The sequence below is a fragment of the Aethalodelphis obliquidens genome, unplaced genomic scaffold, assembly GCF_003676395.1.
Source record: "Aethalodelphis obliquidens isolate GAN/ISIS:26980383/991018 unplaced genomic scaffold, ASM367639v1 scaffold135, whole genome shotgun sequence".
Classification (NCBI taxonomy): domain Eukaryota; kingdom Metazoa; phylum Chordata; class Mammalia; order Artiodactyla; family Delphinidae; genus Aethalodelphis; species Aethalodelphis obliquidens.
The window spans coordinates 608370-627672 of NW_020838079.1; the positions used below are offsets into that span (position 1 = coordinate 608370).

At 40.0% G+C, this 19303-nt stretch overlaps 1 protein-coding gene across 4 annotated transcripts in view; it reads right to left on the minus strand.

Moving 5' to 3' along the window:
- Positions 1-19303, minus strand: part of HDAC8 (histone deacetylase 8) — a 244369-nt gene that overhangs the window by 58759 nt on the left and 166307 nt on the right. The window contains exon 10 of one of the 4 annotated variants that reach the window (XM_027099642.1): positions 12617-12794. The exons of the other annotated variants lie outside the window; for them this stretch is intronic. Within the exon in view, the coding sequence (XP_026955443.1) occupies positions 12723-12794 (72 nt within the window). The 3' untranslated portion in view covers positions 12617-12722. Of the gene's footprint in view, positions 1-12616; positions 12795-19303 lie in introns of those variants that run through there. 4 annotated transcript variants of the gene reach the window in all.

Here is a 19303-nt window from a genome sequence, read left to right on the forward strand (position 1 = left end):
CCAGAGAAAGAAGTGATTGACTATGGAGGGGAGGGGTGGCCTGGGAGGACTTCACAGACAAATGACATGGGAGTTGGAGCTTGAAGGAAGAATAGGATTTTATCAGGCAGTCATGTGGGAGGAGGGACGTTCCTGGTATAGGAATATCTCGGTCAAAGGCATGGCTGGAACCATGTTCAGGGCAGTGGGAAAAACAGATTAGGGTACAATCTAGAAGGATCCTGTGTACTCTACTAAGGGGAATTTTGGATCTGTAAGCTCTGGGAGGGTGAGGATGTGTGTGTGTGTGTGTGTGTGTGTGTGTGTGTGTATTTGAAACAGGGGGATAACATGATTAAAGATGCATTGCTCAAAAATAACTGATATGGGAGATTGGTTCAAGATGGTGGAGTAGAAGGACGTGCACTCACTCCCTCTTGCGAGAGCACCAGAATCACAACTAACTGTTGAACAGTCATCGACAGGAAGACAATGGAACTCACCAAAAAAGATACCCCCCATCCAAAGACAAAGGAGAAGCCACAACGAGATGGTAGGAGGGGCGCAATCACAATAAAATCAAATCCCATAACTGCTGGGTGGGTGACTCACAAACTGGAGAATACTTATACCACAGAAGTCCACCCACTGGAGTGAAGGTTCTGAGCCCCACGTCAGGCTTCCCAACCTGGGGATCTGGCAATGGGAGGAGGAATTCCTAGAGAATCAGACTTTGAAGGCTAGTGGGATTTGATTGCAGGACTTTGAAAGGACTGGGGGAAACAGAGACTCGACTCTTGGAGGGCACACACAAAGTAGAGTGAGCATCGAGACCCAGGGGAAGGAGCAGTGACACCATAGGAAACTGAACCAGACCTACCTGCTAGTTTTGGAGGGTCTCCTGCAGAGGCGAGGGGTGGCTGAGGCTGACCGTGGGAACAAGGACACTGGCAGCAGAAGTTCTGGGAAGTACTCCTTAGTGCGAGCCCTCCCAGAATCTGCCATTAGCCCCACCAAAGAGCCAGGTAGGCTCCAGTGTTGGGTCACCTCAGGCCAAACAACCAACAGGGAGGGAACCCAGCCCCATGCATCAGCAGACAAACGGATTAAAGTTTTACTGAGCTCTGCCCACCAGAGCAACAGTCAGCTCTACCCACCAACAGTCCCTCCCATTAGGAAGCTTGCACAAGCCTCTTAGACAGCCTCATCCACCAGAGGGCAGACAGCAGAAGCAAGAAGAACTACACTTCTGCAACCTGTGGAAGGAAAACCACATTCACAGAAACATAGACAAAATGAAAAGGCAGAGGACTTTGTACCAGACGAAGGAACAAGATAAAACCCCAGAGAAACAACTAAATGAAGTGGAGATAGGCAACCTTCCAGAAAAAGAATTCAGAATAGTGATAGTGAAGATGATCCAGGACCTCGAAAAAAGAATGGAGGCAAAGATTGAGAAGATGCAAGAAATGTTTCACAAAGCCCCAGAAGAATTAAAGGAGAAACATCTAGAAGAATTAAAGAACAAACAGAAATGACCAATATAGTAACTGAAATGAAAACTACATTAGAAGGAATCAATAGCAGAATAACTGAGGCAGAAGAATGGAGAAGTGACCTGGAAGACAGAATGGTGGAATTCACTGCTGCGGAACAGAATAAAGAAAAAAGAATGAAAAAAAATGAAGACAGCCTGGGAGACCTGAAGACCTGAAGACCTCTGGGACAACATTAAACGCAATAACATTCACATGATAGGGGTCCCAGGAGGAGAAGAGAGAGAGAAAGCACCCGAGAAAATATTTGAAGAGATTATAGCCGAAAACTTCCCTAACATGGGAAGGGAAATAGCCACCCAAGTCCAGGAAGCACAGAGTCCCAGGCAGGCTAGACCCAAGGAGAAACACGCCGAGACACATAGTAATCAAATTGACAAAAATTAAACACAAAGAAAAATTATTGAAAGTACCATGGGAAAAATGACAAATAACATACAACGGAACTCCCATAAGGTTAACAGCTGATTTCTCAGCAGAAACTAACTCTACAAGCCAGAAGGGAGTGGCATGATATACTTAAAGTAATGAAAGGGAAGAACCTACAACCAAGATTACTCTACAGGGCAAGGATCTCATTCAGATTCGATGGAGAAATCAAAAGCTTTACAGACACACAAAGGCTAAGAGAATTCACTATGACCAAACAAGCTCTACAAGAAATGCTAGGAACTTCTCTACGTGGGAAACACAGAGAAGAAAAGGACCTACAAAAACAAACCCATAACAATTAACAAAATGGTAATAGGAACATACATATTGATAATTACCTTAAACGTGAATGGATTTAATGCTCCAACCAAAAGATACAGGCTCACTGAATGGATACAAAAACAAGACCCATATATATGCTGTCTACAACAGGCCCGCTTCAGACCTAGGGACACATACAGACTGAAAGTGAAGGGATGGGAAAAGATATTCCATGCAAATGGAAATCAAAAGAAAGCTGGAGTAGCACTACTCATACCAGATAAAATAAACTTTAAAATAAAGAATGTTACAAGAGACAAGGAAGGACACTACATAATGATCAAGAGATCAATCCAAGAAGAAGATATAACAATTATAAATATATATGCACCCAACATAGGAGCACTTCAATACATAAGGCAACTGCTAACAGCTCTAAAAGAGGAAATCGACAGTAACACAATAGTAGTGGGGAACTTTAACAGCTCAATTACACCAATGGACAGATCATCCAAAATGAAAATTAATAAGGAAACATAAGCTTTAAATGACACAATAGACCAGCTAGATTTAATTGATACTTATAGGACATTCCATCCAAAAACAGCAGATTACACTTTCTTCTCAACTGCACATGGAACATTCTCCAAGATAGATCACATCTTGGGTCACAAATCAAGCCTCAGTAAATTTAAGAAAACTGAAATCATATCAATCATCTTTTCCGACCACAATGCTATGAGACTAGAAATCAATTACAGGGAAAAAAACGTAAAAAAAAGAAACACATGGAGGCTAAACAATACCTTACTAAATAACCAAGAAATCACTGAAGAAATCAAAGAGGAAATAAAAAAAAAAACCTAGAGACAAATTACAACAAAAACACGACGATCCAAAACCTATGGGATGCAGCAAAAACAGTTCTAAGAGGGACGTTTATAGCAATACAAGCTTACCTCAAGAAACAAGAAAAATCTCAAATAAACAATCTAACTTTACACCTAAAGGAACTAGAGAAAGAGAACAAACAAAACCCAAAGTTAGTATAAGGAAAGAAATCATGAAGTAGAAATAAAAAAACAATAGCAAAGATCAATAAAACTAAAAGCTAAAACTAAAAGCTGGTTCTTTGAGAAGATAAACAAAATTGATAAACCTTTAGCCAGACTCATCAAGAAAAAGAGGGAGAGGACTCAAACTAATAAAATTAGAAATGAAAAAGGAGAAGTTACAATGGACACCGCAGAAATACAAAGCATCACAAGAGACTACTACAAGCAACTCTATGCCAATAAAATAGACAACCTGGAAGAAATGGACAAATTCTTAGAAAGGTATAACCTTCCAAGACTGAACCAGGAAGAAATAGAAAATACGAACAGACCAATCACAAGTAGTGAAATTGGAACTGTGATTAAAAATCTTCCAACAAACAGAAGTTCAGGACCAGATGGCTTCACAGGTGAATTCTATCAAACATTCAGAGAAGAGCTAACACCCATCCTTCTCAAACTCTTCCAAAAAATTTCAGAGGAAGGAACACTCCCAAACTCATTCTATGAGGCCACAATTACCCTGATACCAAAGCCAGACAAAGATACTACAAAAAAAGAAAATTACAGACCAATATCCCTGATGAATATAGAAGCAAAAATCCTCAACAAAATACTAGCAAACAGAATCCAACAGCACATTGAAAGGATCATACACCATGATCAAGTGGGATTTTTTCCAGGGAGTAAGGATTCTTCAATATATACAAATCAATCAATGTGATACACCATATTAAAAAACTGAAGAATAAAAACCATATGATCATCTCAATAGATGCAGAAAAAGCTTTTGACAAAATTCAACACCCATTTATGAGAAAAACTCTCCAGAAAGTGGGCATAGAGGGAACCTACCTCAACATAATAAAGGCCATATATGACAAACCCACAGCAAACATCATTCTCAATGGTGAAAAACTGAAAGCATTACCTCTAAGATCAGGAACAAGACAAGGATGTCCACTCTCACCACTATTATTCAACATAGTTTTGGAAGTCCTAGCCATGGCAATCAGAGAAGAAAAAGAAATAAAAGGAATACAAATTGGAAAAGAAGAAGTAAAACGGTCACTGTTTGCAGATGACATGATACTATATATAGAGAATCCTAAAGATGCCACCAGGAAACTACTAGAGGTAATCAATGAATTTGGTGAAGTTGCAGGATACAAAATTAATGCACAGAAATCTCTTGCATTCCTATACACTAATGATGAAAAATCTGAAACAGAAATTAAGGAAACACTCCCATTTACCATTGCAACATAAAGAATAAAATACCTAGGAATAAACCTACCTAGGGAGAAAAAAGAACTGTATGCAGAAAACTATAGGACACTGATGAAAGAAATTAAAGATGATACCAACAGATGGAGAGATATACCATGTTCCTGGACTGGAAGAATGGATATTGTGAAAATGACTATACCACCCAAAGCAATCTACAGATTCAATGCAATCCCTATCAAATTACCAGTGGCATTTTTTACAGAACTAAAACAAAAAAATCTTAAAATTTGTATGGAGACACAAAAGACCCCGAATAGCCAAAGCAGTCTTGAGGGAAACAAATGGAGCTGGAGGAATCAGACTCCCTGACTTCAGAATATACTACAAAGCTACAGTAATCGAGACAATATCGTACTGGCACAAAAACAGAAATATAGATCAATGGAACAGGATGGAAATCCCAGAGATAAACCCACACCTATGGTCAACTAATCTACAACAAAGGAGGCAAGGATACACAATGGAGAAAAGACAGCCTCTTCAAGAAGTGGTGCTGGGAAAACTGGACAGCTACATGTAAAAGAATGAAATTAGAACACTCCCTAACACCATACACAAAAATAAACTCAAAATGGATTAGAGAGTTAAATGTAAGACTGGACACTATAAAACTCTTAGAGGAAAACATAGGAAGAACACTCTGATGTAAATCACAGCAAGATCTTTTTTGATTCACCTCCTAGAGCAATGGAAATAAAAGCAAAAATAAACAAATGGGGCCTAATGAAACTTGAAAGCTTTTGCAAAGCAAAGGAAACTACAAACAAGATGAAAGGACAACCCTCAGAATGGCAGAAAATATTTGCAAATGAATCAACGGACAAAGGATTAATCTCCAAAATATATAAACAGGTCATGCAGCTCAATATTAAAAAAACAAACAACCCAATAAAAAATGGGCAGAAGACCTAAATAGACATTTTTCCACAGAAGATATACAGATGGCTAAGAAGCACATGAAAAGCTGCTCAACATCACTAATTCTTAGAGAAATGCAAATCAAAACTACAATGAGGTATCACCTCACACCAGTTGGAATGGGCATCATCAGAAAATCTACAAACAACAAATGCTGGAGAGGGTGTGGAGAAAAGGGAACCCTCCTGCACTGTTGTTGGGAATGTAAATTGATACAGCCACTACAGAGAACAGTATGGAGGTTCCTTAAAAAACTAAAAATAAAATTACCATATGACCCAGCAATACCATTACTGGGCATATACCCAGAGAAAACCATAATTCAAAAAGACACATGCACCCCAATGTTCATTGCGGCACTATTTATAATAGCCAGGTCATGGAAGCAACCTAAATGCTCATCGACAGATGAATGGATAAAGTAGATGTGGTACATATATACAATGGAATATTACTCAGCCATAAAAAGGAATGAAATTGGGTCATTTGTAGAGACGTGGATGGATCTAGAGACTGTCATACAGAGTGAAGTAAGTCAGAAAGAGAAAAACAAATATCATATGTTAATGCATATTTATGGAACCTAGAAAAATAGTACAGATGAACCAGTTTGCAGGGCAGAAATAGAGATACAGATGTAGAGAACAAACGTGTGGTCACCAAGGGGGGAATGTGGCAGGGGGGTGGTGGTGGTGGTGGGATGAATTGGGAGATTAGGATTGACATATATACACTAATATGTATAAAATAGATAACTAATAAGAACCTGCTGTATAAAAAAAATAAAGAAAATAAAATTCAAAAATTCAAAATAAAACTGATATGAAACACATAACACACTGCTACAGGCTAAATTCAACATGTTTTGAACCCTTAACCTTCAATGTGACAATATGTAGAATAAGGAAATAATTAAGTTTATAGGGGTAAGGCCCAGATCCCATAGGATTAGTGCCCTTATAAGAAGAGACATCAGAGCTTGATACCATTCTCTCTCTCCCTCCCGCATTCCCCCTCTCTTTTCCTCTCTTTCCTTCTCCCTCTCCCTGTTCCTTTCCCCTCTTTGTGCATGTACTGAGGAAAGGCAATGTGTGGACACAGCAAGAAAGTGGCTGTCTGCAAGCCAGGAAGAAAGTTCTTTCCAGGAACTGACCCTGCTGGACTTTGATCTGGGACAACTAGCCTCCAGAACTGTGAGAAAATAAATTTCTATTGTTTAAGTTACCCAGTCTGTGGGATTTTGTTATAGCAGCCAGAGAAGACTAATACATACATGTGCACATCTTGGTTTTCCCTTGCTTAAGACACTTCAACAGCTGCCCATTACTTGGTGCTCTTAAGTCTTAAGTCTTTGCCATGGCCTACAAGGTCCTATAATAACCAGTTCCATGATTATCTCTCCAACTTCACCTACTCTCCCTGGACTTCCCAGCTCTGGCCTTACTGCCTCTCATTCAGTTCTTCAAAGAAGCACTGCTCTATTCTCTCCTAGGGCCTTCACACATGGTGTTTCCTCTGCCAGGAAAGCTCTTCTTCCAAGATCTTGCCTTGTTGCCTCTACTTGGTCTTCAGAGCTCAGCTTTAATCTCATTGCAGTGAATCTGATGCTTCCCAAGATTAGAGAACCTTTTCATGTCATATGCTCTCAACTTCCTCTACTTCTACTTGGTAGCACTCATCTCAGTTGGATTTAAATAATTAATTTCGTAAGTGAGTTTTAAATGTTGTCCCCGTGGCTGAAATATAAGCACCTAAAGGCAGGATTCACACCAAGCTTCTTAAGCACTGGATTCCCGAGTGTGTAGCACAGAGTAAGCATGCTACTTGTTGAATGAATGAATGAGTGAATGAGACTATTGCAATAGTACAGGCAGGAGTTGATATGGGTACAAACCATAGCAGTGACACTACAGTGACTAGGATACACCTTGTTTAAAAAAAAGCCTTAATGACTACACTATGCATTAACATTTTGAAATGTTAGTATTGTTAGTAAAAATTTTAATTAAACAAAGAGAAGTCATGCCCTCATGGTTATAACACTTAGTGCTATAGACTGAACTGGGTCCCTCCCAAATTCATATGTTGAAGTCCTAATCCCCTTGTGTGACTGTACTTGGAGATGGAGTCTTTGGCAGATAATTATGTTTATATGAAGTCATGAAGGTGGAGCCCTCATGATGGGATTAGTCCCCTTATAAGAAGAGACACCAGCGAGCTTACTCTCTCTCCCTCCCATGTGAGGACACAGAGAGAAGGCAGCCATATATGAACCAGGAAGAGAGCACTCATCAGAAACCTACCATGCTGGCATCTTGATCTTGGACTTCTAGCCTCTAGACTGTGAGAAAATAATTTCTGTTATTTAAGCTACCCAGTCTATGGTATTTTGTTATGGCAATCCAAGCTGACTGATACACTTAATATTGGCTATAGTACTGGTCCTTATTTATATGCCATCTTAAGCAATTTTTCTCTAATTGTTTGTTGGGTATAGCTTCTGCCTCCCCACTAGGCTATAACTTCCTATAAGTCATAGATCATGTCTTTTAAATCACCAGAAGCACCTACAACCACGTTGGGCACATGGTGGTAGTCAAAAAATCCCTATAGAAGGATACAACTGCACAAGGAGAGATGCTGAGTGTTCATAGCTAGAAAAGGACACTGAGACTCTGGAATTAGTGTCAGCTTTGTCACAGATGTCCTAAGTGTCTCTAAACAAATTAGCATATTTCTTCCTTTCTATCCATTTGCTTCTTCAGCTGTGGTATTTCTTCCTTCCCTTATGGAGTTTTGGTGAGACTTAAATACAAGCCAGTATTTTCAGACCCTTTGTAAGGAAGTGGAGAGACTAGGTTTCTGAGTCAGAAAAACTTGGGTTCAAAATCTAGTTTTCTCACTTACTAACATGGATTGGAGCACCAACCTTGTGTGAGGTGCTTCATACACATGGGCTCCTTCAGTCTTCACAATCACATTGCATAGTGCGTATGAGAAAACTGAGCTTCTGAGACACTGGGTAAATTACCCAGGTCCCACTGCTAGTTAGAGGATCAGAATCCCAAACTGGCTCAAAATCCCACATTCTTTCTACCATACTACAGGCTCCAAAAGAGGATAAAGGTTAACGTCTAGAAAGAATAACCTCCTACACTGGATTTCATGACTCCATTCAACAGGGACAAAAGTTTTTGCTTTTCTTTGGGAAAACAGGAAGCTGCCACCTTAATATTTAAGTAATGTAGTAAGGCCAGTTGGAATCAGATTTTCAAAAGGACTATGACCCAAAAGAGGATACGAGCCATTTCACTAGCCTTAGGGCGCCATGCGGGCAGGGATGCAGTTGTCTTATTTACTTCTGTATTATTAGAACCCAGCACTGTGCCTGGCTCTAGGAAGCACACAATGACTATTTGTGGAAAGTATTTACCTAGTGCAATGGAGGGGCTGAAAGAGAGTACATTCTGTGGCCTGGTATTGTGGCTTCTAGAAAGGTGTAGCTATAGAGATTAGGCCTGAAAGAGCCAGTCACATGGCTGCTAAGGCTTGGAACTGAAGTATTTTTCTCATACATTTTAGATTCACAATGAAACAAGATTCCCTGGTGGGAATTTTCCCAAAGACTGGATCCAGACACCCAATAAAAGGGTTACAAGTGTACTTGCATATAATTTGCAAATGGTTTATATCTAACTACATTCTCTGTCATCTATTCCCTGGTGATTTTCAAGGCAAAAATTTATTGCTATCCTAAAGATTATTGCTTTTATTTATTTATTTATTTATTTTTTGCGGTATGCGGGGCTCTCACTGTTGTGGCCTCTCCCGTTGCGGAGCACAGGCTCTGGATGCTCAGGCTCAGTGGCCATGGCTCACGGGCCCAGCCGCTCCGCAGCATGTGGGATCTTCCTGCACCAGGGCACAAACCCGTGTCCCCAGCATCAGCAGGCAGACTCTCAACCACTGCGCCACCAGGGAAGCCCGTATTGCATAATTTATAAAAATAATAAAAATTTATCTTCTCTTTCTTAAGCAAAAAAGAATACACAGTACCACGTTACGCTGTCAAGGCTGTTCAGTGCAGACAAGTCACATCTTTATTAATGCCATATAAATTGTTTGATCAATCATGTTTAGGTTCTATTATAAAATTTAAAATGTGAGGTGTACCTGTCCATATTAGCTATTATCACTACTGTTTCTAGTATAGCAATCCCCTATGTCATCAACACGAGCACTGCCCCATTCAAAAGGCATTTTGGAGGGATTTCAATTAGATAGAGGCCCTCCAAGTAGAAATCTGTGTTACTGAGGTTTCAAAGCAAGGGCAGTTTTCCCTACCACTCACCAACACAATTAAGGTTCAGTTGCAGAGACATACTTCTCAAGGGTAGAGGAGGCTGAGGTGACAGAGAGCAGAACTATGAACATCCATTCCTAAGTCACAGGCAGAAGTTTTGCTCTGTAAGCTGATTCTTGATAGAGTAGCAATTTATAAATGGAAAGAGATATGGGATTTATCATTCAGTAAGCATTTATTGAGGGCCTGCTATGTGCAAGATACTACATAAGCATCACAGCTTAATAAGGAGAACTTTCAAATCTATCAGGCCTTTTCTTGTCATTACCTTAAAATATCATGTCCTGTATTTAAAAATGGCAATGTAATCATGAGAAAAAAAATCCAAGCTCAACATCAGTACAACTTACATTTGCCCTCTCAAGTGATGATAAAAAGAACTGTCTAATGTGCTTTAACAAGCTTTTGCACATGCTGTTCCCTCTGCTTGGAATTCTCTTTCCCCCTCTCCTGTCTGCCTGGTGAAATCCTACCCATCCTTCAGGATATCAACTGAAATATCATCTCCTTGGTGAGCCCTTCTGATGTCCTCCTGAGAGAATCATTCCTTTCTCTACACTCACAAAGCTCTTTGCATAGAACTTCTACTCTCATACTCCATTGTAATTTTTTCTTTCTCACACTGTACTCTGAGCTCCATAAGTCAGGGAACACCTCTGATTCATCTTGGTATCCCCAGCACAACGCCTGCATATAGTAGTCAGTAAATGATTGATGAAATTCCCTGACCAGTTTGGAAAATAAATCTAGTAACACATTACAGAGAGTGTTACAGAAACCTAACAAGGCTTTGCACATAGTATGTGCTTAATGAAGGTTTGCTGACATTGAATGTGGTACAAATGGTGCTTCTCTTAGGTCAAGGCTATAGACAGCAATTCTTGCTAGCCCCTTTATGGCGCCACATAGCAGGCACAAGCCCTTCACAGACAGACATCCTTGTGATGTTCCAGTCACTGAATGGTACATGTGCCCCAAACCATCACCCCCACTGGCTTGCCAGAGGGCATGAAATGGTCCATTATTAGTTACTTCTTGGGGTTAAGGCATTTGCTACAGAAGTTCCCTGCTGGATTGCTTTCAGACAGAGGAAAAATTCATCAGAAGCCACCTGAAAGATTTTGCACCTCTTAGAAGACCTGTAGATCATTCATGCCCCTCTCCTTCTAATTACAATCTGCAGTCCAGAGAAAATTCAGAACACAGGAAAAGGTCCTTAAAGAGTCGAGATCTCACACAGCTTAAATTGTACCTTATAATCACAGTAGACAATCCCTGTCAGCTTAGAGTTACAAATTTTGCTGTTTACAAAGTCCTGTGAGGCACAAATCTAAAGAAGGTAAAAAACCACAAAAACCGAGTCAACATTATTAACCTTTTTTGTATCAAAGCACTAAAAATGTCTAAACTTTGGCTTTTAATCATAGCCATTTGCAAAATCCTACTAATTTTTCTCTGGTTGTTGGGGAATAAAACCCTTTTTCTGTTTCTGATGACGGTTGTGTAGAAGGAAACTCACTTTATAGTTTGCAAATGCTACTTTCATTGGAAATACACCTATCTTGCAGACCTTTAGTATATAATCACCAAATATCAATACTATATATATATATTTTTTGGTCAATACAGGCACAAAATGGTCAATCACTCCTGTGTTACCTAGAAACCAGTTAGGCCAACTCCACATTTTCTGAGCATTCTAGTTAAGAGTAACTGAGGGGACTTCCCTGGCGGTCCACTGGTTAGGACTCTGTGCTTCCACTGCAGGGGGCACGGTTTCCACCCCTGGTCAGGGAACTAAGATACTGTATGCCACACGGCATGGCCAAAAAAATAAAAAAATTGAGATCATCTTTCCCTAATTTTGAAAATCAGGAGGTTTTGTGACTCATTGATTACTTAGGGAGTTCTTATTCAGCATTGGTAGTTGAACATATTAAGTAGAAGGCCAAAGCTAAACTCTGTTGTATTTAGTTGGAACAAAGACCAGTCTTGCTTTCAAATCTGTGTTAGCACTGTTTGAACAGTAAAATAATCAAAAGCCCAGAGATAAGCCAAGTTTCTCAGCATAATCCTCTTCCACGTCTGTTAGCTTGGGGAGGGATGGGTGAGAGACGGACAATGCCAACACAAATGGAAGTGTACAGTGAAGAAAGAAAAGGAGGGCCAGAACAGTGGGTGAAAAGTTAACTTACTTCACTTAGACCACCATATGAAAACCAGATGTGTCGAAAATGTTGGATGAGAAAAACTGGTGTTACTGATATAGCGTGAACAAACCCTTTGTGCTTTCCTCCCAACACAGTATCATTACAGGGTGCCAGAGGTGTCATTTTATTTCATTTCACATGTAGCACATTCTCAACAAGTTAAACCGTTTCTAATCTTGTGTAATTAGATAGGTCTCGCTACATCCCTCAGTTGAAGGATTTTATAGGCTGCCTTGTTCTGTCTCCTTTTTGTGACAGCTTCTTTGGGGCTGGAAACTAACATTTGCTAACATTTCTTCCCTTCTGGCACCTGTCAGCTGGATGGGCTCTGGGAAAAGGAGGATGGGGAGGGAAGGAATGCAACCTTCCTCCCCCCCACACACACCACTGCCCTGGTATTAGAGCCATCTTTGTCTCTACATAGGGATTACTCTGTTCTGGAAAGTGCTGTTAAGTACACACTCAAAATAAACAATGGGCAGATGGGTGAATGGAATGATAAAGTTCTTGTTTTTTAATTTAATTTTATTACAAATTTCAAGTTCCTTTGTTTACTAAATATAGAGTCTGGGTGAGGTTCTAGCCAGAGATGGAAGTCCTTTAATACAGTCCAAGGAGTCACCAGTCCATGAAGTGGATGGGCCTTGGCTCTTTGATCTTACCATCTGGTCACTGTAGGCAGAGCCTCCCACTGGAGACAGCGACCACGGCACGACTGCCTTCTCTCCACCTCAAAGCAAAGTTGTGAGGAGTCATCAGATATTTGACATTGGAATAAAAGGCTATACGAACACCAGGGCTTTTACTTCAATGCAGGAATAATAATAGCATCTTGAAATTGAGAGTTTTTCCTTCAAGAAGCTTTAAAGCTATCTCCCCACCAAAAGCTTTCTTAGGGTCATTCCTTGACCATTCTATGACGTCTTTGTGAGGTTGCTGGCTGGCAAATGCTCTCCATGTGTAGACTAGGAAATCCAGAATTAAGGCCTATTTATGCTTCTATGCCTTGGGACTTGTGCGTGATTGATTATATGCAGGGCCTGACCTCTCACCACAAAATTCTGTGGTTTTTGTCCAATAATGAGAAAAGACAACTGAAGGAGTGCAGTATACAAGAGAATGGGTGAGTGACAGGGCCACCTGACGTCCCTTGGTACTTTACAGTTTATAAATCGCTTTCAGAGTGGTCCTTTCATGGAGAGGCAGTGTACACTCCTATTTCACCAAAGCAACTGGACTGCAGAAATAAGAGCCAGGGTGCTGGCACAGTCCTGGAGGCCCTAGATTTCTCACGCTGGGGGTGGGGCAGTGTGTGGGTAAGCACTTTGCCTTCCAGGAATAGTACTGCTCTGAGACTCCTCTGTAGACTGACTGGAACGGAGATTAAGCCCAGGGTTCTCTTTGCATTCCATTTAGCAGTTTGCTCATGCTTTTACTACAGATCAGCCTCAAGAATTCTTCTGCCAGCTGAGAATCTGAAATGTTGCCTTGGCTGTAAAACAGTATCTTATTTATTCACATAAATCCCCTCCCCCTCTTGTCCATGATTATTTTCACCCTAAAATGGAAAGAGGGGCAAATTATGTGAGCGTTTGGGTGCTGGACTGCAGCCACCCTTGGCAATCTTCGTTAATCTTTGAGATTCTCACCAGCATTGACTAAAGAACAGTGACTCACCCAGAGTAACACATAGTCTCTCTTTCCTTTAGAAAAGCAGTTCCTCAAAAGTGCTGCTAAGAAAAACAAAACAAAAAAACTACAGTTCAAGGGAAAGAAAAAAGCGCTAAGAGCAAAAGATGGCTTTAAACAAGCCTAGAAGATTTTGAAGGAGGGGAAGGTGATTATCTACAAGGGATGGAAAAGTGGCTTGTACATTTTCAATTTCCTTTTCAGTTCCAAGTTTGAGACCTAAACATCTTTTGTCTAGGGGAAGTTATGACAGGAGGACGTTAGGTCCCCTTAGCCCCAGCTCACTACTTGAAACTTCCCAGTAGCTCGGGGAGGCTTGCTGCTCAGCAGCCCTGGCCAGAGGGGTGGAAGGGAGACAAACAGCAGGAAGGAATAAAAGTAAGAAGCAGCTGGCACAAATGCGGCCGAGCCCTCCCCTCATTCTAGCCAGTTGTATAGACAGCTGTCTCTTTAATTTAACCCTTAGTCCAACCTCCAAATGACAAAGCTCATTTTACTCATACAAGTCTCTTCTGGTAGAGATGGTGGTTGGTTTAAAACGAGGAAAAATGTAGAGGTAAGGGAGGTTAAGTGGGGAAAACTTGACAAAGACAAAGACGGGAGTTTTTTCCCCCCTCAAAACATGCATGTGGGGAAGAACGCCAAAGGAAGGCTGTGAACGAAGAGACAGAAACCTCTGTTGTCAAAGGCAGTCTGGAGGAGGGAGGACAGGCTTGCACAGGCTTGGGGACAGTTTTGCTTCTACTTCTATTTATATTCTCAAGGCTAATTGTGTAAATGGGAGTTTCTTACTCCAGAATGGCCATTTGTAGCTGCACGTGGGTTTGTTTTTCCACACTATCAGACAGCCAACTCAGCACTACTGTCAGCAGCTCTGATCAATAGAGAGAAGCTTAATTATTCACCAATCTGGAGACTAGGAGTGTAAATGTGCAAACGTTTTCCCCTCAAGTGGCCTTAGAATTGGAATCCTTGGGTGTTCGGGCTGGAAGCAACTTTATAAAGTATGTTCCAGTTAAACCCCGAAGAAGACTGGGGAGGAATTGGAGCCTGGAGAAGGGAAGTGAATTGCCCAGGGTCACACGAGCCATTGAAAGCAGCCTGACCTCTCTCTACTGGCTCCATGTTTCCTGTCTGCTCTCCCACCCCCACCTTCAGAGACCCTCAAATGTATCTGCCTTGGCAAAGTCTGTGTGTTTTCCTCCTGGCTGTTTCAACTGCTATCCCATGACAATGTTGGCAGGCCCGGTGACTGAGCACAGCCTTAATTATGAGAGAGGGAGTGCTTATTCCTGTACTCCTGACCCAGCTGGGAAAGGGCCATCCTGCCATTTGCAGCCTACCTTTGGTTCCAAGGCCCGCAGGACGAGGAGACCGGGGAGCACTGTGCCCCCAAAGGCAACACTGCTGCTGTGAACAGAGGCAACTGCTTAAAAGAGTTTTTTTCTCTTCTGCCGCTTGTAGCCTGAAAGTTTCAGAAGGAGCGGGAGAATCCCCTCCTTCTCCAGCCTTCATTTAAAGAAATGATGCAATTGATATATACACAAAATGCTTAATATATGTAAATCATATTTGTATGTAATTTCTACCTGAAATATACTTAATATATAAATCATGAAGCATAATAATAGAATCAACACCTGTGAGCCCACCATCTGCCTTAACAGAACATTACCAGCGCCACTGCGGCTCCCTGCAGGCTCCTCTGCAGCCCATCACCCTGCCTTTCTCCCAGAGGTACCCACGATCATGAACTTAAGTCACTCCCTTGCATTTCTTCATCGTCTTCCTACATATACGGCTATCCCTAAGCAACAAACTCTTTAGTTTTGCTTGCTTTCAAACTGTAAATATTGGTATCATGCTAAATTTTTTTGTAATTTGTTTTTACTCAGAATCGTGCCTGAGAACCTCTCCCATGGTTATCTGCAGTGGTGTTTTATTCCTTTTCATTGCTGCCTAGTATTTCACCGTTAAGTCTACTACAAGAGAGACACACTACTGTTGATGAACATCTGTCGTTTCTAGTTTTTTTTTTTCCTATTCTAAACATTGCTATAAACTTTCTTTACAGTACACTTGCCCAAGTTTCTCTAAGGTCTGTTTCTAGGAGTGGAATCAGTCAGTTGTAAAGTACACACATGTTCAAATTTGTTAGATAATGCCAAACCCAAATGTATAGGTCTTTCAATACACACTCCCACCAGAAGTGTAAGTGTTCCACATCCTCACTAACGGCTCCACATCCTCACTAACACTTAGGATTATTTAACTTACATCATTTTTTGCAATCTGGTGGATCAAAATGGAATTTCATGATGTTCTTTTTTGGTCATTCCTTGTTTTTTTTTTTATTGAAGTATAGTTGACTTACAATGTTGTGTTAATTCCTTGTGGTTTTATTTTGCATTTCCCTGATTACTAATGAGGTTGAGCACTTTTTCATGTCTCTTGGCATTCAGATATCCTCCTCTGTGAAAGGCTTGTTTATGTCTTTTGCTCATTTTTCTTCCAGATTTTCTTTCTTATGTATTGGTATATGAAATTTGTATATTTCAAATACTAATACATTGTCAGTTATATGAGCACTAAATATGGTGTTCCACTTTGTGCCTTTTCACTTTCTGGGGTTTTTTGGTGAAAAGAGGCACTTCATTTTAATGTCACTGAATTTATTACTTTCTCCCTTTATGGTTGGTGCTTTTTGTATTTCTTTAAAGAAATTCTCCCCTATCCCAATATCACAGAAAATTTCTCCTATCATGTTTCTTTGTGACCAAGAGTTTACTGGCATTTGGGGCAGGGCACTTATTCTTTATGTGGGGCTGGCTCTTACATTGCAGGACACTTTAGCATCCCTGGACCCTGGGTACCAAATGCCTTTAGCACTATTCCTGTCATTATAACAATCCCAAACACTCCCATACATTTTCAAATGTTCCCTGGGTGGAGGTACTACCAGTTGAGAACCTCTGAATTATATTTTCTTCTAGAAGTTTAAAGTATTTAGTATACCCAGAATTGATTTTTGTGTTTGATGTGAGATGGGAATCTAATTTTATTACTTCTTTATGGCTAACCAATTTTCCCAACACTAGTTATTATAGAATTAATCATTTCCCCCACTGATCTGCAATGCTACCTGTCATACATCAAATTTTCAAACAGGAATAAGTCTATTTTTGAGTTTTTTATTCTGTTCCATTGGCCTATTTGTCAAACCTCTTTACTTACACTCTTAAGTACTATAGCTGTATGATAAATCTTAATATCTGAGAGAGTAAGTTTTTCTACCTTGTTCTTCAAGAATGCCTTGGCTTTTCTTTGCACTCCCATATAAATTGTAGAACCAACTTGTCACATTCCATGAAAAACCCTATTGGGATTTTGATTGGAATTATACTATGATTGACTCAGGGAAAAGGATATCTTTACAATATTGATTAGCCCTACCTGTACAGAACATGGCTCTCTATTTCAATAAAGTTTTATAATTTTCTCCATAGAGGATCTCTGACACATCCTTTGTTAGATTTTCTACATAGATACCTTATATTTTTATTGCTACTGTATCTTTTTAAAAATTGCAGTTTTGATTCTTGTTGTTGGTTTATAGAAATGACTTATCTCCTTATATTCTCTCTTAAATGTATTCCAATCAGACTTTTTCACTTAGTTACATCAAAATTGTTCCTGGCAAGGTCACCCATGACTACACAGCTACTAAGTCCAATGGTCACATCTCAGTCCTCATCTCATTTGATTTCTCAGCAGCATATGACATAGTTGGTCACTCCCTCCTCCTCAAAACACTTCTTCACTTGGCTTCCAGGACAGCACACACTTTTGATTTTCCTCTTACCTCACTGGTTATTCCCTCTCAGTCTTCTTTGCTGGTTCTTCCTCATTTCCCCAACATTTTAATGTTGGACTGTTCCAGGGGCCAGTCCTTAGACCTCTTCTCTTCACTAGCTATCCACACTCCCTTGGTGATCACATCCATTCTCATGGTTTTAAATTCTATCCATATGCTAACACCCTATTTTGCAATGCTAGTTCAACTCACTCTCTGGAGCTATCATGCGTGTGTGTGTGTGTGTGTGTGTGTGTGTAAGGAAGGAATATATATATTCCTTCCTCCTGCTTGACATCTCCAACTCAACATGTCCAAACTGAACTCTTATTACCCGAAACTGAGCTTCCCACAGTCCCTCTCTCAGCTGCTCACTCCATCATTCCAGTTGCTCAGAGCAAAATCTTTGAGCCCTTGCTTTCTCTCACAGCACTCACAATATGTCAGAAAATCCTCCTCTACCTTCAAAATATATACAGATTCTTATCACTCCGCACAATCTACACTGATACCACACTAGTTCAAACCACCATTATCTCTTTAAGAAACAGCTTTATTGAGATGTAATCTACATACCATACAATTTAACTATTCATAGTATATAATTCAATATATTTTAGTGTATTCATGAGTGGTGTGACCATCACTACAATCTACTTTTATAATATTTTTGTTCCCCTAAAAGAAAACAGTACTCATTAGCAGTCATTCTCCATCCCCTCACCTCATGTTGCCCTAGGCAACCACTAATCTACTTTTTGTCTCTATACATTTGCCTATTCTGGACATTTCATATGAATGGAATCATAGAATTTGTGGTCTTCAGGTACTTCATTCCTCTTTATTGACAAACAATATTCCATTGTATGACTATACAACATTATACTTATATATTGATCAGTTGATGGACATCTGGGTTGTCTCTACTTTTTGGGCCAATATGAACAATGCTATGAACATTTGTGTCCAAGTTTTTGTGTGGACATATGTTTTCATTGGGTGTACAGGAGTGGAATTGCTGAGTCATAATGTAACTCTATGCTTTAGCTTTTGAAGAACTACCAGCCTGTCTTCCAAAACAGCTGTACCATTTTACATTCCCACTAGTAGGTAGTGTGTGAGGGTTCCATTTCTCCACATCTTGTCACCACTTATTGTTATCTGTCATTTTGATTCTAGCCATCCTAGTGAGTGGGAAATTGTTATCTCATTGTGTTTTTGATTTACATTTCCATGACGACTAATATTGTTGGACATCTTTTCACGTCCTTGTTGGTTATTTGTATATCTTCTTTGGAGAAATGTTTATTCAGATCCTCTGCCTATTTTTAAATTGTTATTTGTCTTTTATTATTGAGTTGTAAGAGTTCTTTATATATTCTAGATACAAGTCCCATATCAGATATATGATTTGCAAATATTTTCTCTACTTCTATGAGCTGTCTTTCCACTTACTTGAAGATATTGCTAGTAACAGAAAGGAATTTCAATGAATTCCAGTGTATGTATTTAATTTTGATGAAGTCCAATTTATCTATTTTTTTCCTTTTGTTGCTTACGTTCTTGGTGTTGTACCTAAGGAACCATTGCCTAATACAAGGTCATGAAGATTTACACCAACGTTTTCTATGAGTTTTATAGTTTCAGCACTACATTTACATCTTTGATGTGTTTTAAGTTTTATACATGTTGTTAGG